This window comes from Oncorhynchus tshawytscha, unplaced genomic scaffold (assembly GCF_018296145.1).
Source record: "Oncorhynchus tshawytscha isolate Ot180627B unplaced genomic scaffold, Otsh_v2.0 Un_contig_8142_pilon_pilon, whole genome shotgun sequence".
Classification (NCBI taxonomy): domain Eukaryota; kingdom Metazoa; phylum Chordata; class Actinopteri; order Salmoniformes; family Salmonidae; genus Oncorhynchus; species Oncorhynchus tshawytscha.
The window spans coordinates 136,411-156,689 of NW_024609817.1; the positions used below are offsets into that span (position 1 = coordinate 136,411).

Here is a 20,279-nt window from a genome sequence, read left to right on the forward strand (position 1 = left end):
TTTCTGTTGCAAAATGTTTCTCCGGTGTGCTCTGATTAACAGGATCCTGGCATAGTCTTCAGACTGGAATTAAATAATGCTTGAGCCCTTATTAACAATCCATTACAACTCCCACATACAGGCGTTTAATGGATCACTTCACTTCTAAAGGTAAATAAAAAACAAGATAAAAAATTACCCTTTAAAATAAGATTAAATCAAATACCTTATCCAGTAGTTTGAGGTTAACCCCAGCTATGAGGATCATCTCAGCGATGTCCTGTCTTCCATGCTCTGCTGCAATGTGCAGGGCTGTCTGGAGCCTCTGTAAGGAAGGAGGTAGAGAGGGAAGGGAGAAAGAACGAGAGAGTGAGACAGAAAAAGAGGGGGAAAAAGAGAGAAGAATTAGGTCATTAGTGTTATGAATTAGGTCATTAGTGTTATGGCAGTATACTGTACAGAAGCCTTCTGTTCTATGGTCTTTACCTCAATGATAATGTAAACAACGTCAAACACAGATCACGCAACACAATGACTCGATACAGACACTTTAAGGTACACGATGCACCATTGGCCTAACAAATCATTGACTGCATTGCATAGAATGTTTCCATACAGTAAGGTGTTAACGTAACGCCCATAGAGAGTGGAAACATTACTCACATTGTCAGATATGTCCAGATCACATTCAGCGTCTATTAGCAGCCGTACCACCTCGGTGTGATTGTGGAGCACGGCGATGTGAAGAGGGGATGTGTGTTGCTGTTCAAAACACAAGGTAAAATTAGATACACATTGATGGTTACCACGTACAGATGCCACGTAAATAATAATAAGTTATACTTGTAAAGCACTTTTCATTATGCAAGAATAATCTCAAAGTGCATAAAATGAAATATAAACTAGGAAATACAGTAAAATATATATATTTTTAATTATAATATATTGAACAAGACATTTAAAAATATATAACAATATCATGAAAACAATAGGAGTCTAGGAACGAGGCTAGTCCAGCCGATAGAGATGAGTCTTAAGGCCTGCTTTAGGAACGAGGCTAGTCCAGCCGACAGAGATGAGTCTTAAGGCCTGCTTTAAATGCACCAACAGTCAGAGCAGCTTTGAGATTGTCATTGAGGGAGTTCCAGAGGTGTGGTACGTGGGAGGAACAAGGAGGTGTAATGAGTTCGCACTCAAAAAGATGTTGCATAAAGCTTACTTCATTATTCAATGTGTTTTATAATGGTCACTGCATCAGGGATAATTTACACAGACGGGTATTCAGTAAGAACCCATTACACCTCTGTCTGAATTGGCGGGTTTTACACACCAGCCAAGCTTCTGGGGGAGTGCGATGGTTCTCTTTTGATTAGTGGTACGTGGGAGGAAAAGGCCTGTTGTACTGTAGCTTGTGGTCTTGTTTCAAACACAAACTAAAACAAAGATCTATGGAGAGAACCTATTCTGCACTGAAAAAAAAAACACCTTTTGTGTCTTGGGCGGATCCAGTGGTCTAAGCTGCTGCCTCCAGGACCCTACTGCTGCAGCATGGGTTTAAAACTAGCATGTCAGAACACCTGTTTATTGACTCTCTCTATCCAATACAACAAACATATGAGAGGAGTGGGACTGTCCTACTCCTTAAAACATAAAATCAATAAATCACTTTTACTGAAAACATCAATATAGGACATGCACTGAATTATACAAACAAATGTGGCACCAATTCTCTGAGTAGGAAAAAGTTAAGAAAAAGAGAAAGTGGAGAAGACATGGTGCAGATGCTGAACCCTACTGGTGTATTCTGAGCTGTTGGGCTTAACTAAAAGACCTGGCTGTTCACTATTGTAATTTGAAAGAGGAGCTAACCAAGTTGCAATAAGTGCTACCAACTATTCCTACAGGGGAGCTAACCGATGCACAAACTAGTGTAGTATGTACAGTATGGTTAAAGGTTGGCTTGCATACTCACGCCATCCACCGTGTCTGTGTTGATGCCCGCCTCCAGTAGCAGACTGGTCTCCCTCTCAAAGCCGTGCTGGGCCACGTAGTGGAGGGCATTCATATTCTTCTGCACAGACAACAACATAGTGGGACAGGTCACAGTTCAGACTCACTAATGTACCTCTCAGTCTCACACATTAGTTGGCACTTTATACATCTATCTATCCAACTATATCTATCCAATTATCTATCCATCCATCTCAGATTCAGTCTTAAATGTCAGTGTGATAATCAGGTACTACTTTAAACTAATTACAATTGACTTAAGTCTTTATAACCCCTTTCTAAGACATATTTAGATGCTTTAGAAATCATGTATTATCATCCATGCCTGTCTTTGCAAGAGTTTTAACATCATTGTCTTGGAAGAGAAGGTCCCAGTCAGTGCATAGGAAGCACCCACTTCTAGGTGGTCCTCTGCCCATACGTTTACAGCTATATAAATATATAGATGAATGCTCTATAAAGCCTATATGAGTTATAGTTAATTGAAAGTTGACCCTTACGTTTGTCAGCGCGTTGACATTACAGCAGGCCTCCAGCAGTAGTTTGACACATTCATAGTGACCTCCATCAGAGGACAGGTGCAGAGGTGTCAGTCCGTCCTGGAGAACCAAATATCACGTCACAACAGGCCTCCATCAGCTTTACATTCTATCAACAGAATAGGGAATAATCAACCATATAAAATAGAACAAGTAGCAGTAACCCTAATTGTTATTATAGTAAAATAGAATGTTATTTCCTGGCAAAATAAAGGTTTAGAAGCAAAACAAATTCATAGTAAACTTTTTTTTCTCATCATTATCCATATAAAGTGAAGCAGGAACCACGACAGCTAAAAGGCATTGAATATAAAATATAGTTTCTGGGCTGCTTTTAACCCTACACCACACCTGTGAGTGACAATATGTTCTTTACTCACTATGTTTCTCTCGTCAATGTCCACTCCTGTCTCAACTAACTTCTGCAGGACCTCGTTATGTCCATGCTTGGCTGCTAGATGGATGGCCATGTTTTCATCCTATACAATATATAAAAACACATCAAAGACATCATGCTATTTATATGATAACATCTTAGTTACAAACACACACGAAAAGTAATGTAAACGCGTTTTCCAAAGGTGTTTAAAGTTCATGTTTACTCTCTCGCTACTGTAACACTAGCCTAATCATGTATTAACCTATAGGTGTGTATGTGTCAACGTCTGAACCTACCTTATCCTTGAGGCCGTGAGTGCAGCCCATACCGATGAGGAACTCAACCACCTCTAGTTGTCCATGTTCTGCAGCCAGGTGAAACGCCGTCTTCCCAGACTGACAGTAAAACAGGGAGTGAGGGATTAACTAGAAGAAGACAGTAACAGTAATGACAACATCACAGTATGACCAAATGACACTAATGACAATATGACCAAATTACAGTATGAAAGTATTGACAGTATGGAATAACAGTGTCTTCTGTTCTGCCCCAAGCAGGGCTCGAACTAATAACCTCCTGCACAAACACACAAGCCAACAGAGCAAGGGACTAGTCTGTCACTCTGTAAGCGACAGTTGGCTGTTGGGGGTGGGGCTTGATGTCACTGATGTCCAGCCAACATGCGACAAGCAGGTTTGACATCCTAGTAAACACATCTAACATGGCACAGGATAAATAATAGGTAGCATAGTAAACCCTCAAGGTATCTGTTGTGCACAGAGGGTGGTGATACTGCATCAAATTCTTAAAGGAAACAAGATTTTTTCATTCATCAATTTCCCTTGTAAATCCTGTAACCAGGCAGGGTTGAGACTAAAGCACACACAGGGAGAGTATAAGGAAAGGAAAGCCCTAAGACAGTACTGGGAAAGGAAAGCACTCCCAGGAAAATACAAGTTCAAGGAATTTGCTATGAAAAGTCTTTGAAAGAACTAGGAAAGTGCAGAAAGCGTGCTAGTGAAGAACCGGTAATGTGGTGTGGGGCAGTCACATTGTCCATCCTGTCCAGCAGTACATCCTCTACTAGGTCCTCCATGATGAACTCCAGTACTCTGCTATGACCCCGCTGGGCGGCACAGTGCAGCAGGCCCAGCCCATTCTGACAGAGAGACGGATACATAACATATTATAAGTCTTATTATAATACAAAAATTAATTGTAAGTCTTATTATAATACAAAAATTAATTGTAAGACAGAAATGACTGAAAGCCACCTCAAGTGGTGTGATCTGGAAAACTTGCTGTCACGTTCACTGTCTTCAAACTCCCTGTCATAGATGAGCCAAGGCGCAACGTGCATGTAATTCCACATATTTAATAAAGTGAAACCTTCACCAAAAAAACAGGTAAACAGAAACCGAACGTGACGCAACTGTGGCACAGACAGAAAATAAATAATTACCCACAACATTAGGTGGGAAAAAGGCTGCCTAAGTATGATTCCCAATCAGAGACAATGATAGACAGCTGCCTCTGATTGGGAACCACACTTGGCCAAAAACAAAGAAATAGAAAACATAGAATGCCCACCCAAATCACACCCTGACCTAACCAAATAGAGAAATAAAACATCTCTAAGGTCAGGGCGTGACACTTCCCCCCCAACCGAGTGAGATGGAGTACATTTGTCAATGGCCTATGCTCCTCATAGGAGCCAAATGCTTAAGTCAAGTAAGTCAGTCAATTATCTTACAGAGCACTATATTTGCAAGCTTTAAAAGGCTTAGTATGCAGAAATTGCTCCGCCATTGCCTGGATGCTAAAATTCTAAAATGTTTGAATGTTATTTTTTAAATTAAACTCTTTATGACAATGCATCATTCTTTGCGGGTCTAATTACACCATAACACACTGGTCTGACACAACCCTGCAAAACACAGTATGCTGGCTTGCAAAGTGATGTCATTTTTTGAGGAATCCAGCCAGAGTAAGGATATCCAAAATTGACTGCTGGGGTAGAGAAGTTTGATTAATGAGACCTAAATCATCTAAACTGGAACCGCCATCTCAGTAACTGGTGCAATAAGTCCAACTACTAACAGATTGGGTTAGTTCAGAAAAATGTTGCATAAGATGAATCAACAATTCTGAGAACAAACCTGCAGGGAAATATGAAGATGATTGGTTTTGAGCAAACATGAATTTGTAATTTTATTCAACAAGCTTGTTCAAATTCAGCTAACTTCGAGCAGTATTTGTTGAGTGAACAAACTTGAACACATCAGCTCAACTTCTTGTCCTTTTGAAGTCCACCCAACTCAGAGTTCCCCTGATTAAGCAATATGTTAAGTTGGCTTTTCTTTTGTGTGCATAGGTGTGAATACAAACAGCATATTGTTTGCCTGAATTATACAAGCTATGACTAGTTAAAATTAGACACAATTGTAAAATAGACAGAATTAAAACACTATAACATGAAGATACTCTCATGATGTAGTTCTATCTGCGTTTTTACATCATTGGGGGTAGGATCCGTTCCATTGAATTTGGTCAACTCATGTAATTAATTGAATAACTTACTTTGTTTTCACAGTTGAGCTTTGCGCCAGAGGCCACGAGGATCTGTAGGATCTTGAGGCGACCGAACCAGGCTGCCAGCAGCAGAGGATTCATACCAAACTGAGAAGGGACAGCATGTTGTAGAAATAGAATGAACACACACATTTTCTAAGTATCTGCTGCTGTTCACTTTACTCACCCTCTTCTGGACTCACAGCCAATTTGATCTCCATGATTATGTAGCCTACATCTCTGCCTCATATATAATATATACAGTGCCTTCAGGAAGTATTTTCCCCCCTTGACTAATTCCAAATGTTGTTTTAAAGCCTGATATTCAACATGGATAAAATTGTTGCTTTTTTCACCCATCTTAACACAATACCCCATAACAACAAAGTGAAAACATGTTTTTAGAAAATGTTGCTAATTTATTGTTAATTAAATACAAAAATATCAAATTTACATAAGTGTTCACACCCATGAGTCAATACATGTTAGAATCACACCTGAGAACACATGGATTGTACAATATTTGCACATTATTATTTGAAAGATTCTTCAAGCTCTGTCAAGTTGATTGTTGATCATTGCTAGACAGCCAGTTTCAAGTCTTTCCATAGATTTTCAAGCCGATTTAAGTCAAAGCTGTAACTACAGTAGGCCACTCAGGAACATTCAATGTTGTCTTGGTAGGCAACTCCAGTGTATATTTGGCCTTGTGTTTCAGGTTATTGTCCTGCTGAAAGGGGAATTTGTCTCTCAGTGTCAAGTGTGCTCCCTCTCCGGCCTCTAGGTCACCAGGCTGCTCGTTATGGCGCACACCTGTCACCATCGTTAGGCGCACCTGCGTGTCGTCAGACTCACCTGGACTCCATCACTTTCCTGATTACCTTCCCTATATATGTCACTCCCTTTGGTTCCTTCCCCAGGCGTCATTGTTTCGGTATTATGTCTGTGTGCTGTTAGTGGTTCTTGCTTTGTATTATGTTCCGTTTATTTTATTAAAACACTCCCTGAACTTGCTTCCCGACTCTCAGCGCACATTGTTACACCCAGTGTCTGTTAGAAAGCAGATTTAGCCAGGTTCTTCTAGGATGTTGCCTGTGCTTAACTTCATTGTAAACTAACTAGTCCTTGCCTATGACAAGCATACAGTGCCTTGCAAAAGTATTCATCCCCCTTGGCATTTTTCCTATTTTGCTGTATTACAACCTGTAATTTAAATACATTTTTATTTGGATTTCATGTAATGGACATACACAAAATAGTCCAAATTGGGGAAGTGAAATTTAAAAAATAACTTGTTTAAAAAATAAAAAATAAAAAACTGAAAAGTGGTGCGTGCATATGAATTCCCCCCCTTTTCTATGAAGCCCCTAAATAAGATCTGGTGCAACCAATTACCTTCAGAAGTAACATAACTAGTTAAATAAAGTCCACCTGTGTGCAATCTAAGTGTCACATGATCTGTCACGTGATCTCAGTATATATACACCTGTTCTGAAAGACCCCAGAGTCTGCAACTTCACTAAGCAAGGGGCACCACCAAGCAAGCGGCACCATGAAGACCAAGGAGCTCTCCAAACAGGTCAGGGACAAAGTTGTGGAGAAGTATAGATCAGGGTTACAAAAAACTATCTGAAACTTTGAACATCCCACGGAGCACCATTAAATCCATTATTAAAAAATGGAAAGAATATGGCACCACAACAAACATGCCAAGAGAGGGCCGCCCACCAAAACTCATGGACCAGGCAAGGAGGGCATTAATCAGACAGGCAACAAAGAGAACAAAGATAGGAAGGAGCTGCAAAGCTCCACAGCGGCGATAGGAGTATCTGTCCATAGGACCACTTTAAGCAGTACACTCCACAGAGCTGGCAAAAAAAAGCCATTGCTTAAAGAACAAAAATAAGCAAACACGTTTGGTGTTTGCCAAAAGGCACGTGGGCGACTCCCCAAACATATGGAAGAAAGGTACTCTGGTCAGATGAGACTAAAATGTAGCTTTTTGGCCATCAAGGAAAACGCTATATCTGGCGCAAACCCAACACCTCTCATCACTCTGAGATACTAAACGATATCATAACCGCCATCGATAAAAGACAGTACTGTGCAGCCGTCTTCATCGCCCTGGCCAAGGCTTTCGACTCTGTCACTCACCGTATCCTCATCGGTAGACTCAACAGCCTTGGTTTCTCAAATGACTGCCTCACCTGGTTCACCAACTACTTCTCAGATAGAATTCAGTGTGTCAAATCGGAGGGCCTGTTGTCCAGACCTCTGGCAGTCTCTATGGGGGTACCACAGGGTTCAATTCTCGGGCCGACTTTTCTCTGTCTATATCAATGATGTCGCTCTTGCTGCGGGTGATTCCTTGATCCACCTCTACGCAGACGACACCATTCTGTATACTTCTAGCCCTTCTTTGGACACTGTGTTAACAAACCTCCAAACGAGCTTCAATGCCATACAACACTCCTTCTGTGGCCTCCAACTGCTCTTAAACGCTAGTAAAACTAAATACATGCTCTTCAACCGATCGCTGCTCGCACCCGCTCGACCGACTTGCGTCATTACTCTGGACGGTTCTGACTTAGAATATGTGGACAACTACAAATACCTAGGTGTATGGCTAGACTGTAAACTCTCCTTCCAGACTCATATTAAGCATCTCCAATCCAAAATTAAATCTAGAATCTATTTCACAACAAAGCCTCCTTCACTCACGCTGCCAAACATACCCTCGTAAAACTGACTATCCTACCGATCCTCGACTTCGGCGATGTCATCTACAAAATAGCCTCCAACACACCAACTCAGCAAACTGGATGCAGTCTATCACCGTGCCATCCGTTTTGTCACCAAGCCCCATATACCACCCATCACTGCGTCCTGTATGCTCTCATCGGCTGGCCCTCGCTACATATTCGGCTGACCCACTGGCTCCAGGTCATCTATAAGTCTTTGCTAGGTAAAGCTCTGCCTCATCTCACTGGTCACCATAACAACACCCACCCATAGCACACGCTCCAGCAGGTGTATCTCACTGGTCATCCCCAAAGCCAACAACTCCTTTGGCCGCCTTTCCTTCCAGTTCTATGCTGCAAAAATCGCTGAAGTTGGAAACTTATGTCTCCCTCAATAACTTTAAGCATCAGCTATCTGAGCAGCTTACCAATCACTGCAGCTGTACACAGCCCATCTGTAATAGCCAATCCAACTACCTACCTCTTTTGCACACCAGTATTTCTACTTGCACATCATCATCTGCACATCTATCACTCCAGTGTTAATTTGCTAAATTGTAATTACTTCACTACTATTGCCTATTTATTGCCTTACCTCCATACTCCATTTGCACACACGGTATATATATATATATATATATTTCTATTCTGTTATTGATTGTACTTTTGTTTATCCCAGGTGTAACTCTTTTTTGTTGCACTGCTTTGCTTTATCTTGGCCAGGTTGCAGTTGTAAATGAGAACTTGTTCTCAACTGGCCTACCTGGTTAAAACATTTTTAAATAACCATGTTTTTTTATCGGCAGGGACTGGGAAACTTGTCAGAATTGAAGGAATGATGGATGGCACTAAATACAGGGAAATTCTTGAGGGAAACCTGTTTCAGTCTTCCAGAGATTTGAGAGGTTCACCATCCAGCAGGACAATGGCCCTAAGCATACTGCTAAAGCAACACTCGAGTGGTTTAAGGGGAAACATTTAATTGTATTGGAATGGCCTAGTCAAAGCCCAGACCTCAATCCAATTGAGAATCTGTGGTATGACTTAAAGATTGCTGTACACCAACGGAACACAACCAAATTGAAGGAGATGGAGCAGTTTTGCAAAACTCCCAGTGGCAAGATGTGCCAAGCTTATAGAGACATATCCCAAGAGACTTGTATCTGTAATTTCTGCAAAAGGTGGCTCTACAAAGTTTTAGTTAGTTATGCACGCTCAAGTTGTTTTTTTGTCTTATTTCTTGTTTGTTTCACAAGAAAAAATATTTTGCAGCTTCAAAGTGGTTGGCATGTTGTGTTCACTCTGTCATTTAGGTTAGTATTGTGGAGTAACTACAATGTTGTTGATCCATCCTCAGTTTACTCCTATCACAGCCATTCAACTCTAACTGTTTTATAGTCACCATTGGCCTCATGGTGAAATCCCTGAGTGGTTTCCATCCTCTCCGGCAACTGAGTTAGGAAAGATGCCTGTATCTGCTCAAAAGGATATTCCATGTCTGCTTTTTGTTTTACTCAAATCCCTTCTTTGCAAGACATTTAACATTTCCTTGGTCTTTGCCATTGAATCTGTGTTGGAAATTCACCGCTCGACTCAGGGACCTTACATATAATTGTATGTGTGGGGTAAAGAGAGGAGGTAGTCATTCAGAAAAGACAGGTAACTTAGAGTTTGCAGAAGACAGGTAACTTAGAGTTTGCAAAAAGGCACCTACAGGACTCTCAGACCATGAGAAACAAGATTCTCTGGTCTGATGAAAACAAGATTGAACTCTTTGACCTGAATGCCAAGCTTCACGTCTGGAGGAATCCTGGCACCATCCCTACGGTGAAGCATGGTGGAGGCAGCATCATGCTTTGGGGATGTTTTCAGCGGCAGGGACTGGGAGACTAGTCAGGATCAAGAGAAAGAATAACGGAGCAAAGTACAGAGAGATCCTTGATGAAAATCTGCTCTAGAGCGCTCAGGACCTCAGACTGGGGTGAAGGTTCACCTTCCAACAGCTCATCGATCCCAAGCACATAGTCAAGGCAACGCAGGAGTGGCTTCGGGCAAATCTCTGAATGTCCTTGGGTGGCCAAGCCAGAGCCCGGGCTTGAACCTAATCTAACATCTCTGGAGAGACCTGAAAATAGCTGTGCAGCGACGCTCCCCCTCCAACCTGACAGATCTTGAGAGGATCTGCAGAGAAAAATGGGAGAAACTCCCCAAATATAGGTGTGCCAAGCTTGTAGTGTCCTACCCAAGAAGTCTCAAGGCTGTAATCGCTGCCAAAGGTGCTCCAACAAAGTACTGAGTAAAGGGTCTGAATACTTATGTAAATGTGATATTTCAGTTTATTTCAACATTTATAGAAATCTGTTTATTCCTTGTTATTACAGGCTATTTTGTGTGGATTGAAAAGGAATTAAAACAGTTTAATCCATTTTAGAATAAGGCAGTAACGTAACAAAATGTTTAAAAAGTCAACGGGTCTGAATATTTTGTAGGTTAATTTAGAATGTAGGCTACAACCTTATGTCTGTTGTAATTAAGAATATTGCAGTAGCACAAGCAGGACGCAGTCAACACATTGCAGTGGCAAAACACATTAAATCACCATTTAGACTGCCTGTCTGTGTCTTACTTGTGTTTGATGAAATATTCATCATCACAGTCATAATGCCAGTGTCCTGAGACAAAGGGTGTTTACTGTGTGTGTGTGTGTGTGTGCGCACATACGTGTGTGTGTGTGTGGGTGCGAGCATGCACTTTTGTGTGTGCCTGTGCAGAGAACCAGACAAGAAACACTGAGTAAGGTCATTTCTACAACCCCCCACGTATACGCTGATGAATATGAAGGTGTCTCTACCTGTTTCCTCATTATACACCCAAATGAACTGCATTACAGAGACAGAGTTGTCTCTAGGGCTCATTAACAAAGGTGGGATGTTATGAGCAATTTTACACACAGTTCATTAGAAAATGCAGATCAAGGCTGAGTAACTGCAATAAACTTTGTGAGGCCATAGCCCACAATACAATACTGTCTGTATGAGTGTGAGTGTGTGTTTGTGAGTGTGAGTGTAAACATGAGTGTGAGTGTAAACGTGAGTGTGAGCGTGTGTGTGTACCTACACTGTCCTCCACATCCACCTCATTATTATGGTCTAGTAACAGACGTAGAGCCTGCTCGTTCCCAGCCCCTGCCGCCCAGTGCAGCGCTGTACGGCCTTTCTGTGGAGAGCGAGAGGAGGAAGAGAGAGAAAACATAATGAGAATGGTGAGAGATCAGGAGTGAGAGAAACACAATAGAGAGGAGAAACAACACGATAGAGAGGAGAGAGAGAAACAACACGATAGAGAGGAGAGAGAAAACGATAGAGAGGAGAGAGAAAACGATAGAGAGGAGAGAGAAAACAATAGAGAGGAGAGAGAAAACAAAGAGAGGAGAGAGAAAACAATAGAGAGGAGAGAGAAAACAACACGATAGAGGAGAGAGAGAGGAGAGAGAAAAAACACGATAGAGAGAGAGAGAGAAAGAAAACAGATAGAGGAGAGAGAGAAAACGATAGAGGAGAGAGAAAACAATAGAGAGGAGAGAGAAAACACGATAGAGAGGAGAGAGAAAACAATAGAGGAGAGAGAAAAAACACGATAGAGAGGAGAGAGAAAACAACACGAGGAGAGAGAGAGAGAGAAACAACACGATAGAGAGAGAGAGAGAAAACAATAGAGAGGAGAGAGAGAAAAACAATAGAGAGGAGAGAGAGAGAGGAGAGAGAAAACAAGAGAGAGGAGAGAGAAAACAACAGAGAGGAGAGAGAGAGAGAGAGAGAAAACAAGAGAGAGGAGAGAGAAAACAAGAGAGAGGAGAGAGAAAACAATAGAGAGGAGAGAGAAAACAACACGATAGAGGAGAGAGAAAACAAGAGAGAGAGAGAGAGAAAACACGATAGAGGAGAGAGAAAACAATAGAGAGAGAGAGAAAACATGAGAGAGGAGAGAGAGAGAGAGAGAGAAACAACACGATAGAGAGGAGAGAGAAAAAACACGATAGAGAGGAGAGAGAGAAACAACACGATAGAGAGAGAGAGAGAGAAACAACACGATAGAGAGGAGAGAGAAAACAACACGATAGAGAGGAGAGAGAAAACAACAGATAGAGAGAGAGAGAAAACAATAGAGAGGAGAGAGAAAACAACACGATAGAGAGGAGAGAGAAAACAATAGAGAGGAGAGAGAAAACAATAGAGAGAGAGAGAAAACAACACGATAGAGAGAGAGAGAGAAAACAAGAGAGGAGAGAGAAAAACACGATAGAGAGAGAGAGAAAACAATAGAGAGGAGAGAAAAACACGATAGAGAGAGGAGAGAGAGAAACAACACGATAGAGGAGAGAGAAAACAATAGAGAGAGAGAGAGAGAGAAAACAAACAGAGAGAGAGGAGAGAGAAAACACGATAGAGAGAGAGAGAGAAACAACACGATAGAGAGGAGAGAAAACAACACATAGAGAGAGAGAGAGAGAGAACACGATAGAGAGGAGAGAGAAAACACATAGAGAGGAGAGAGAAAACAATAGAGAGAGAGAGAGAAAACAACACGATAGAGAGAGAGAGAAAACAATAGAGAGGAGAGAAAACAACAGATAGAGGAGAGAGAAAACAATAGAGGAGAGAGAGAAAAAACGAGAGAGGAGAGAGAAAACAATAGAGAGAGAGAGAAAACAATAGAGAGAAAAACAATAGAGAGAGAGAGAGAAAAACAATAGAGGAGAGAGAGAAACAACAGAGAGAGAGAGAGAGAACAACACGATAGAGAGGAGAGAGAAACAACACGATAGAGAGAGAGAGAAAACAACACGATAGAGAGGAGAGAGAAAACAATAGAGAGGAGAGAGAAAACAACACGATAGAGAGAGAGAGAAAACAATAGAGAGGAGAGAGAAAACAACACGATAGAGGAGAGAGAAAACAATAGAGAGAGAGAAAACAGAGAGAGAGAGAAAACAATAGAGAGGAGAGAGAAAACACGATAGAGAGAGAAAAGAGAGAAAAAACAATAGAGAGGAGAGAGAAACAACACGATAGAGAGAGAGAGAAAACAATAGAGAGAGAGAGAGAAACAACACGATAGAGAGAGAGAGAGAAAACACGATAGAGAGGAGAGAGAAAACACGATAGAGGAGAGAGAGAGAGGAGAAAACAATAGAGAGGAGAGAGAATAGAGAGAGAAAACAATAGAGAGGAGAGAGAAAACAATAGAGAGAGAAAACAATAGAGAGAGAGAAAACAATAGAGAGAGAGAGAGAGAAAAACAAGAGAGGAGAGAGAAAACAAGAGAGGAGAGAGAAACAACACGATAGAGAGGAGAGAGAAACAACACGATAGAGAGGAGAGAGAGAAACAACACGATAGAGAGGAGAGAGAGAAACAACACGATAGAGAGGAGAGGGAGAAACAACACGATAGAGAGGAGAGAGAGAAACAACACGATAGAGAGGAGAGAGAAACAACAGAGAGGAGAGAGAAAACACAATAGAGAGGAGAGAGAAAACACAATAGAGAGGAGAGAGAAAACACAATAGAGAGGAGAGAGAAAACACAATAGAGAGGAGAGAGAAAACACAATAGAGAGGAGAGAGAAAACACAATAGAGAGGAGAGAGAAAACACAATAGAGAGGAGAGAGAAAAACAATAGAGAGGAGAGAGAAAACAATAGAGAGGAGAGAGAAACAACACGATAGAGAGGAGAGAGAAACAACACGATAGAGAGGAGAGAGAAACAACACGATAGAGAGGAGAGAGAAACAACACGATAGAGAGGAGAGAGAAACAACACGATAGAGAGGAGAGAGAAACAACACGATAGAGAGGAGAGAGAAACAACACGATAGAGAGGAGAGAGAAACAACACGATAGAGAGGAGAGAGAAACAACACGATAGAGAGGAGAGAGAAAACAATAGAGAGGAGAGAGAAAACAATAGAGAGGAGAGAGAGAAAACAATAGAGAGGAGAGAGAAACAACACGATAGAGAGGAGAGAGAGAAAACAATAGAGAGGAGAGAGAAACAACACGATAGAGAGGAGAGAGAAACAACACGATAGAGAGGAGAGAGAAACAACACGATAGAGAGGAGAGAGAAACAACACGATAGAGAGGAGAGAGAAACAACAGAGAGGAGAGAGAAAACAATAGAGAGAGAGAGAAACAACACGATAGAGAGGAGAGAGAAAAACAGAGAGAGAGAGAGAGAAACAACACGATAGAGAGAGAGAGAAACAACACGATAGAGAGGAGAGAGAGAAAAACAATAGAGAGGAGAGAGAAAACAATAGAGAGGAGAGAGAAACAACACGATAGAGAGGAGAGAGAAAAACAATAGAGAGGAGAGAGAAAACAATAGAGAGGAGAGAGAAACAACACGAGAGAGAGAGAGAGAGAGAAAACAATAGAGAGAGAGAGAGAAACAACACGATAGAGAGAGAGAGAAAACAATAGAGAGGAGAGAGAAAACAATAGAGAGAGAGAGAAAACAATAGAGAGGAGAGAGAAAACAATAGAGAGAGAGAGAAAACAATAGAGAGGAGAGAGAGAAAACAATAGAGAGGAGAGATAGAGAAACAACACGATAGAGAGAGAGAGAAACAACACGATAGAGAGGAGAGAGAAACAACACGATAGAGAGGAGAGAGAAACAACACGATAGAGAGGAGAGAGAAACAACACGATAGAGAGAGAGAGAAACAACAATAGAGAGGAGAGAGAAAACAATAGAGAGGAGAGAGAAACAACACGATAGAGAGGAGAGAGAGAAAACAATAGAGAGGAGAGAGAAACAACACGATAGAGAGGAGAGAGAAACAACACGATAGAGAGAGAGAGAAAGAAAGAGAGAGAGAAACACGATAGAGAGGAGAGAGAAAACAATAGAGAGGAGAGAGAAAACAATAGAGAGAGAGAGAGAAGAAACAACACGATAGAGAGAGAGAGAAAACACGATAGAGGAGAGAGAAACAACACGATAGAGAGAGAGAGAAACAACACGATAGAGAGAGAGAGAGAAAAACAATAGAGAGGAGAGAGAAAACAATAGAGAGGAGAGAGAAACAACACGATAGAGAGGAGAGAGAAAACAATAGAGAGAGAGAAAAACAATAGAGAGGAGAGAGAAACAACACGATAGAGAGGAGAGAGAGAAAACAATAGAGAGGAGAGAGAAAACAATAGAGAGGAGAGAGAAACAACACGATAGAGAGGAGAGAGAAAACAATAGAGAGGAGAGAGAAAACAATAGAGAGGAGAGAGAAAACAATAGAGAGAGAGAGAGAGAAAACAATAGAGAGAGAGAGAGAAACAACAGAGAGAGAGAAAACAATAGAGAGGAGAGAAACAACACGATAGAGAGGAGAGAGAAACAACACGATAGAGAGGAGAGAGAGAGAAAACACGATAGAGAGGAGAGAGAAACAACACGATAGAGAGGAGAGAGAAAACAATAGAGAGGAGAGAGAAAACAATAGAGAGGAGAGAGAAAACAATAGAGAGGAGAGAGAAAACACGATAGAGAGGAGAGAGAAACAACACGATAGAGAAGAGAGAGAGAAAACAATAGAGAGGAGAGAGAGAAAACACGACAGAGGAGAGAGAAACAACACGATAGAGAGAGAGAAACAACACGATAGAGGAGAGAGAAACAACAGATAGAGAGGAGAGAGAAACAACACGATAGAGAGGAGAGAGAAACAACACGATAGAGAGGAGAGAGAAACAACACGATAGAGAGGAGAGAGAAAAACAATAGAGAGAGAGAGAAAACAATAGAGAGAGAGAGAGAAAAACAATAGAGAGGAGAGAGAAACAACACGATAGAGAGGAGAGAGAAAACAATAGAGAGGAGAGAGAAACAACACGATAGAGAGAGAGAGAGAAAACAATAGAGAGAGAGAGAGAAAACACGATAGAGGAGAGAGAAACAACACGATAGAGGAGAGAGAAACAACACGATAGAGGAGAGAGAAACAACACGATAGAGAGGAGAGAGAAACAACACGATAGAGAGAGAGAGAAAACAATAGAGAGGAGAGAGAAAACAATAGAGAGAGAGAGAAAACAATAGAGAGGAGAGAGAAAACAATAGAGAGGAGAGAGAAACAACACGATAGAGAGAGAGAGAGAAAACAATAGAGAGGAGAGAGAGAAAACACGATAGAGGAGAGAAACAACACGATAGAGAGAGAAACAACACGATAGAGGAGAGAGAAACAACACGATAGAGGAGAGAGAAACAACACGATAGAGGAGAGAGAAACAACACGATAGAGGAGAGAGAAACAACACGATAGAGGAGAGAGAAACAACACGATAGAGAGGAGAGAGAAACAACACGATAGAGAGGAGAGAGAAACAACACGATAGAGAGAGAGAGAAAACGATAGAGAGGAGAGAGAAAACAATAGAGAGGAGAGAGAAAACAATAGAGAGGAGAGAGAAAACAATAGAGAGGAGAGAGAAAACAATAGAGAGGAAAGAGAAACAACACGATAGAGAGGAGAGAGAAACAACACGATAGAGAGGAGAGAGAAACAACACGATAGAGAGAGAGAGACAACACGATAGAGAGAGAGAAACAACACGATAGAGAGGAGAGAGAAAACAATAGAGAAGAGAGAGAAAACAATAGAGAGGAGAGAGAAAACAATAGAGAGGAGAGAGAAAACAATAGAGAGGAGAGAGAAACAACACGATAGAGAGGAGAGAAACAACACGATAGAGAGGAGAGAGAAAACAATAGAGAGGAGAGAGAAAACAATAGAGAGGAGAGAGAAACAACACGATAGAGAGGAGAGAAACAACACGATAGAGAGGAGAGAGAGAAAACAATAGAGAGGAGAGAGAAACAACACGATAGAGAGGAGAGAGAAAACAATAGAGAGGAGAGAGAAACAACACGATAGAGCGGAGAGAGAAAACAATAGAGAGGAGAGAGAAAACAATAGAGAGAAGAGAGAAAACAATAGAGAGAAGAGAGAGAAAACAATAGAGAGAAGAGAGAAACAACACGATAGAGAGGAGAGAGAAACAACACGATAGAGAGGAGAGAGAAAACAATAGAGAGAAGAGAGAGAAAACAATAGAGAGAGAGAGAAACAACACGATAGAGAGGAGAGAGAAAACAATAGAGAGGAGAGAGAAAACAATAGAGAGGAGAGAGAAACAACACGATAGAGAGGAGAGAGAAAACAATAGAGAGGAGAGAGAAAACAATAGAGAGGAGAGAGAAAACAATAGAGAGGAGAGAGAAAACAATAGAGAGGAGAGAGAAAACAATAGAGAGGAGAGAGAAAACAATAGAGAGGAGAGAGAAAACAATAGAGAGAGAGAGAAAACAATAGAGAGGAGAGAGAAAACAATAGAGAGAGAGAGAAACAACACGATAGAGAGGAGAGAGAAACAACACGATAGAGAGGAGAGAGAGAAAACACGATAGAGAGGAGAGAGAAACAACACGATAGAGAGGAGAGAGAAACAATAGAGAGGAGAGAGAAAACAATAGAGAGGAGAGAGAAAACAATAGAGAGGAGAGAGAAACAACACGATAGAGAGGAGAGAGAAAACAATAGAGAGGAGAGAGAAAACAATAGAGAGGAGAGAGAAAACAATAGAGAGGAGAGAGAAAACAATAGAGAGGAGAGAGAAAACAATAGAGAGGAGAGAGAAAACAATAGAGAGGAGAGAGAAACAACACGATAGAGAGGAGAGAGAGAAAACAATAGAGAGGAGAGAGAGAAAACACGATAGAGGAGAGAGAAACAACACGATAGAGGAGAGAGAAACAACACGATAGAGGAGAGAGAAACAACACGATAGAGAGGAGAGAGAAACAACACGATAGAGAGGAGAGAGAAACAACACGATAGAGTAGAGAGAAACAACACGATAGAGAGGAGAGAGAAAACAATAGAGAGGAGAGAGAAAACAATAGAGAGGAGAGAGAAAACAATAGAGAGGAGAGAGAAAACAATAGAGAGGAGAGAGAAACAACACGATAGAGTAGAGAGAAACAACACGATAGAGTAGAGAGAAACAACACGATAGAGAGGAGAGAGAAACACAATAGAGAGGAGAGAGAAAACAACACGATAGAGAGGAGAGAGAGAAAACACGATAGAGAGAGAGAGAAACAACACGATAAAGGAGAGAGAAACAACACGATAGAGAGAGAGAAACAACACGATAGAGAGGAGAGAGAAACAACACGATAGAGAGGAGAGAGAAACAACACGATAGAGAGGAGAGAGAGAAAACACGATAGAGAGAGGAGAGAGAAACAACACGATAGAGGAGAGAGAAACAACACGATAGAGGAGAGAGAAACAACACGATAGAGAGGAGAGAAGAAACACAATAGAGAGGAGAGAGAAAACAACACGATAGAGAGGAGAGAGAAAACAACACGATAGAGAGGAGAGAGAAAACAACACGATAGAGAGGAGAGAGAAAACAACACGATAGAGAGGAGAGAGAAAACAACACGATAGAGAGGAGAGAGAAAACAACACGATAGAGAGGAGAGAGAAAACACAATAGAGAGGAGAGAGAAAACAACACGATAGAGAGGAGAGAGAAAACACGATAGAGAGGAGAGAGAAAACAAGAGAGAGGAGAGAGAAAACAAGAGAGAGGAGAGAGAAAACAAGAGAGAGGAGAGAGAAAACAATAGAGAGGAGAGAGAAAACAATAGAGAGGAGAGAGAAAACAATAGAGAGGAGAGAGAAAACAAGAGAGAGGAGAGAGAAAACACGATAGAGGAGAGAGAGAAAACACGATAGAGAGGAGAGAGAGAAAACAATAGAGAGGAGAGAGAAAACACGATAGAGGAGAGAGAAACAACACGATAGAGGAGAGAGAAACAACACGATAGAGGAGAGAGAAACAACACGATAGAGAGGAGAGAGAAACAACACGATAGAGAGGAGAGAGAAACAACACGATAGAGTAGAGAGAAACAACACGATAGAGAGAGAGAGAAAACAATAGAGAGGAGAGAGAAAACAATAGAGAGGAGAGAGAAAACAATAGAGAGGAGAGAGAAAACAATAGAGAGGAGAGAGAAACAACACGATAGAGAGAGAGAGAGAAAACAATAGAGAGAGAGAGAAAACACGATAGAGGAGAGAAACAACACGATAGAGAGGAGAGAGAAACAACACGATAGAGAGAGAGAGAAAACAATAGAGAGGAGAGAGAGAAAACACGATAGAGGAGAGAAACAACAGATAGAGGAGAGAGAAACAACACGATAGAGAGAGAAACAACACGATAGAGAGAGAGAAACAACACGATAGAGGAGAGAGAAACAACACGATAGAGGAGAGAGAAACAACACGATAGAGGAGAGAGAAAAACACGATAGAGAGGAGAGAGAAACAACACGATAGAGAGGAGAGAGAAACAACACGATAGAGAGGAGAGAGAAAACGATAGAGAGAGAGAGAGAAAACGATAGAGAGAGAGAGAGAAAACAATAGAGAGGAGAGAGAAAACAATAGAGAGAGAGAGAAAACAATAGAGAGGAGAGAGAAAACAATAGAGAGGAGAGAGAAAACAATAGAGAGGAAAGAGAAACAACACGATAGAGAGGAGAGAGAAACAACACGATAGAGAGGAGAGAGAAACAACACGATAGAGAGGAGAGAGAAACAACACGATAGAGTAGAGAGAAACAACACGATAGAGAGGAGAGAGAAAACAATAGAGAGGAGAGAGAAAACAATAGAGAGAGAGAGAGAAAACAATAGAGAGAGAGAAAACAATAGAGAGGAGAGAGAAAACAATAGAGAGGAGAGAGAAAACAATAGAGAGGAGAGAGAAACAACACGATAGAGAGGAGAGAAACAACACGATAGAGAGGAGAGAGAGAAAACAATAGAGAGGAGAGAAAAAAACAATAGAGAGGAGAGAGAAACAACACGATAGAGAGGAGAGAGAAAACAATAGAGAGAGAGAGAAAACAACAGAGAGAGAGAGAGAAACAACACGATAGAGAGGAGAGAGAAAACAATAGAGAGGAGA

At 41.2% G+C, this 20,279-nt stretch overlaps 1 protein-coding gene across 3 annotated transcripts in view; it reads right to left on the reverse strand.

Moving 5' to 3' along the window:
- Window positions 1-20,279, reverse strand: part of LOC112227843 (ankyrin repeat and death domain-containing protein 1A) — a 32,852-nt gene that overhangs the window by 3,239 nt on the left and 9,334 nt on the right. For 2 of the 3 annotated variants that reach the window (XM_042318858.1, XM_042318857.1), the window contains 9 exons: window positions 11,337-11,435; window positions 5,488-5,586; window positions 3,959-4,066; window positions 3,204-3,302; window positions 2,909-3,007; window positions 2,490-2,588; window positions 1,952-2,050; window positions 643-741; window positions 206-304 (listed from right to left, as the gene is read on the reverse strand). In XM_042318858.1, the coding sequence (XP_042174792.1) occupies window positions 206-304; window positions 643-741; window positions 1,952-2,050; window positions 2,490-2,588; window positions 2,909-3,007; window positions 3,204-3,302; window positions 3,959-4,066; window positions 5,488-5,586; window positions 11,337-11,435 (900 nt within the window). Of the gene's footprint in view, window positions 1-205; window positions 305-642; window positions 742-1,951; window positions 2,051-2,489; window positions 2,589-2,908; window positions 3,008-3,203; window positions 3,303-3,958; window positions 4,067-5,487; window positions 5,587-5,975; window positions 6,023-11,336; window positions 11,436-20,279 lie in introns of those variants that run through there. The other variant, XM_042318859.1, reaches the window with a different exon arrangement.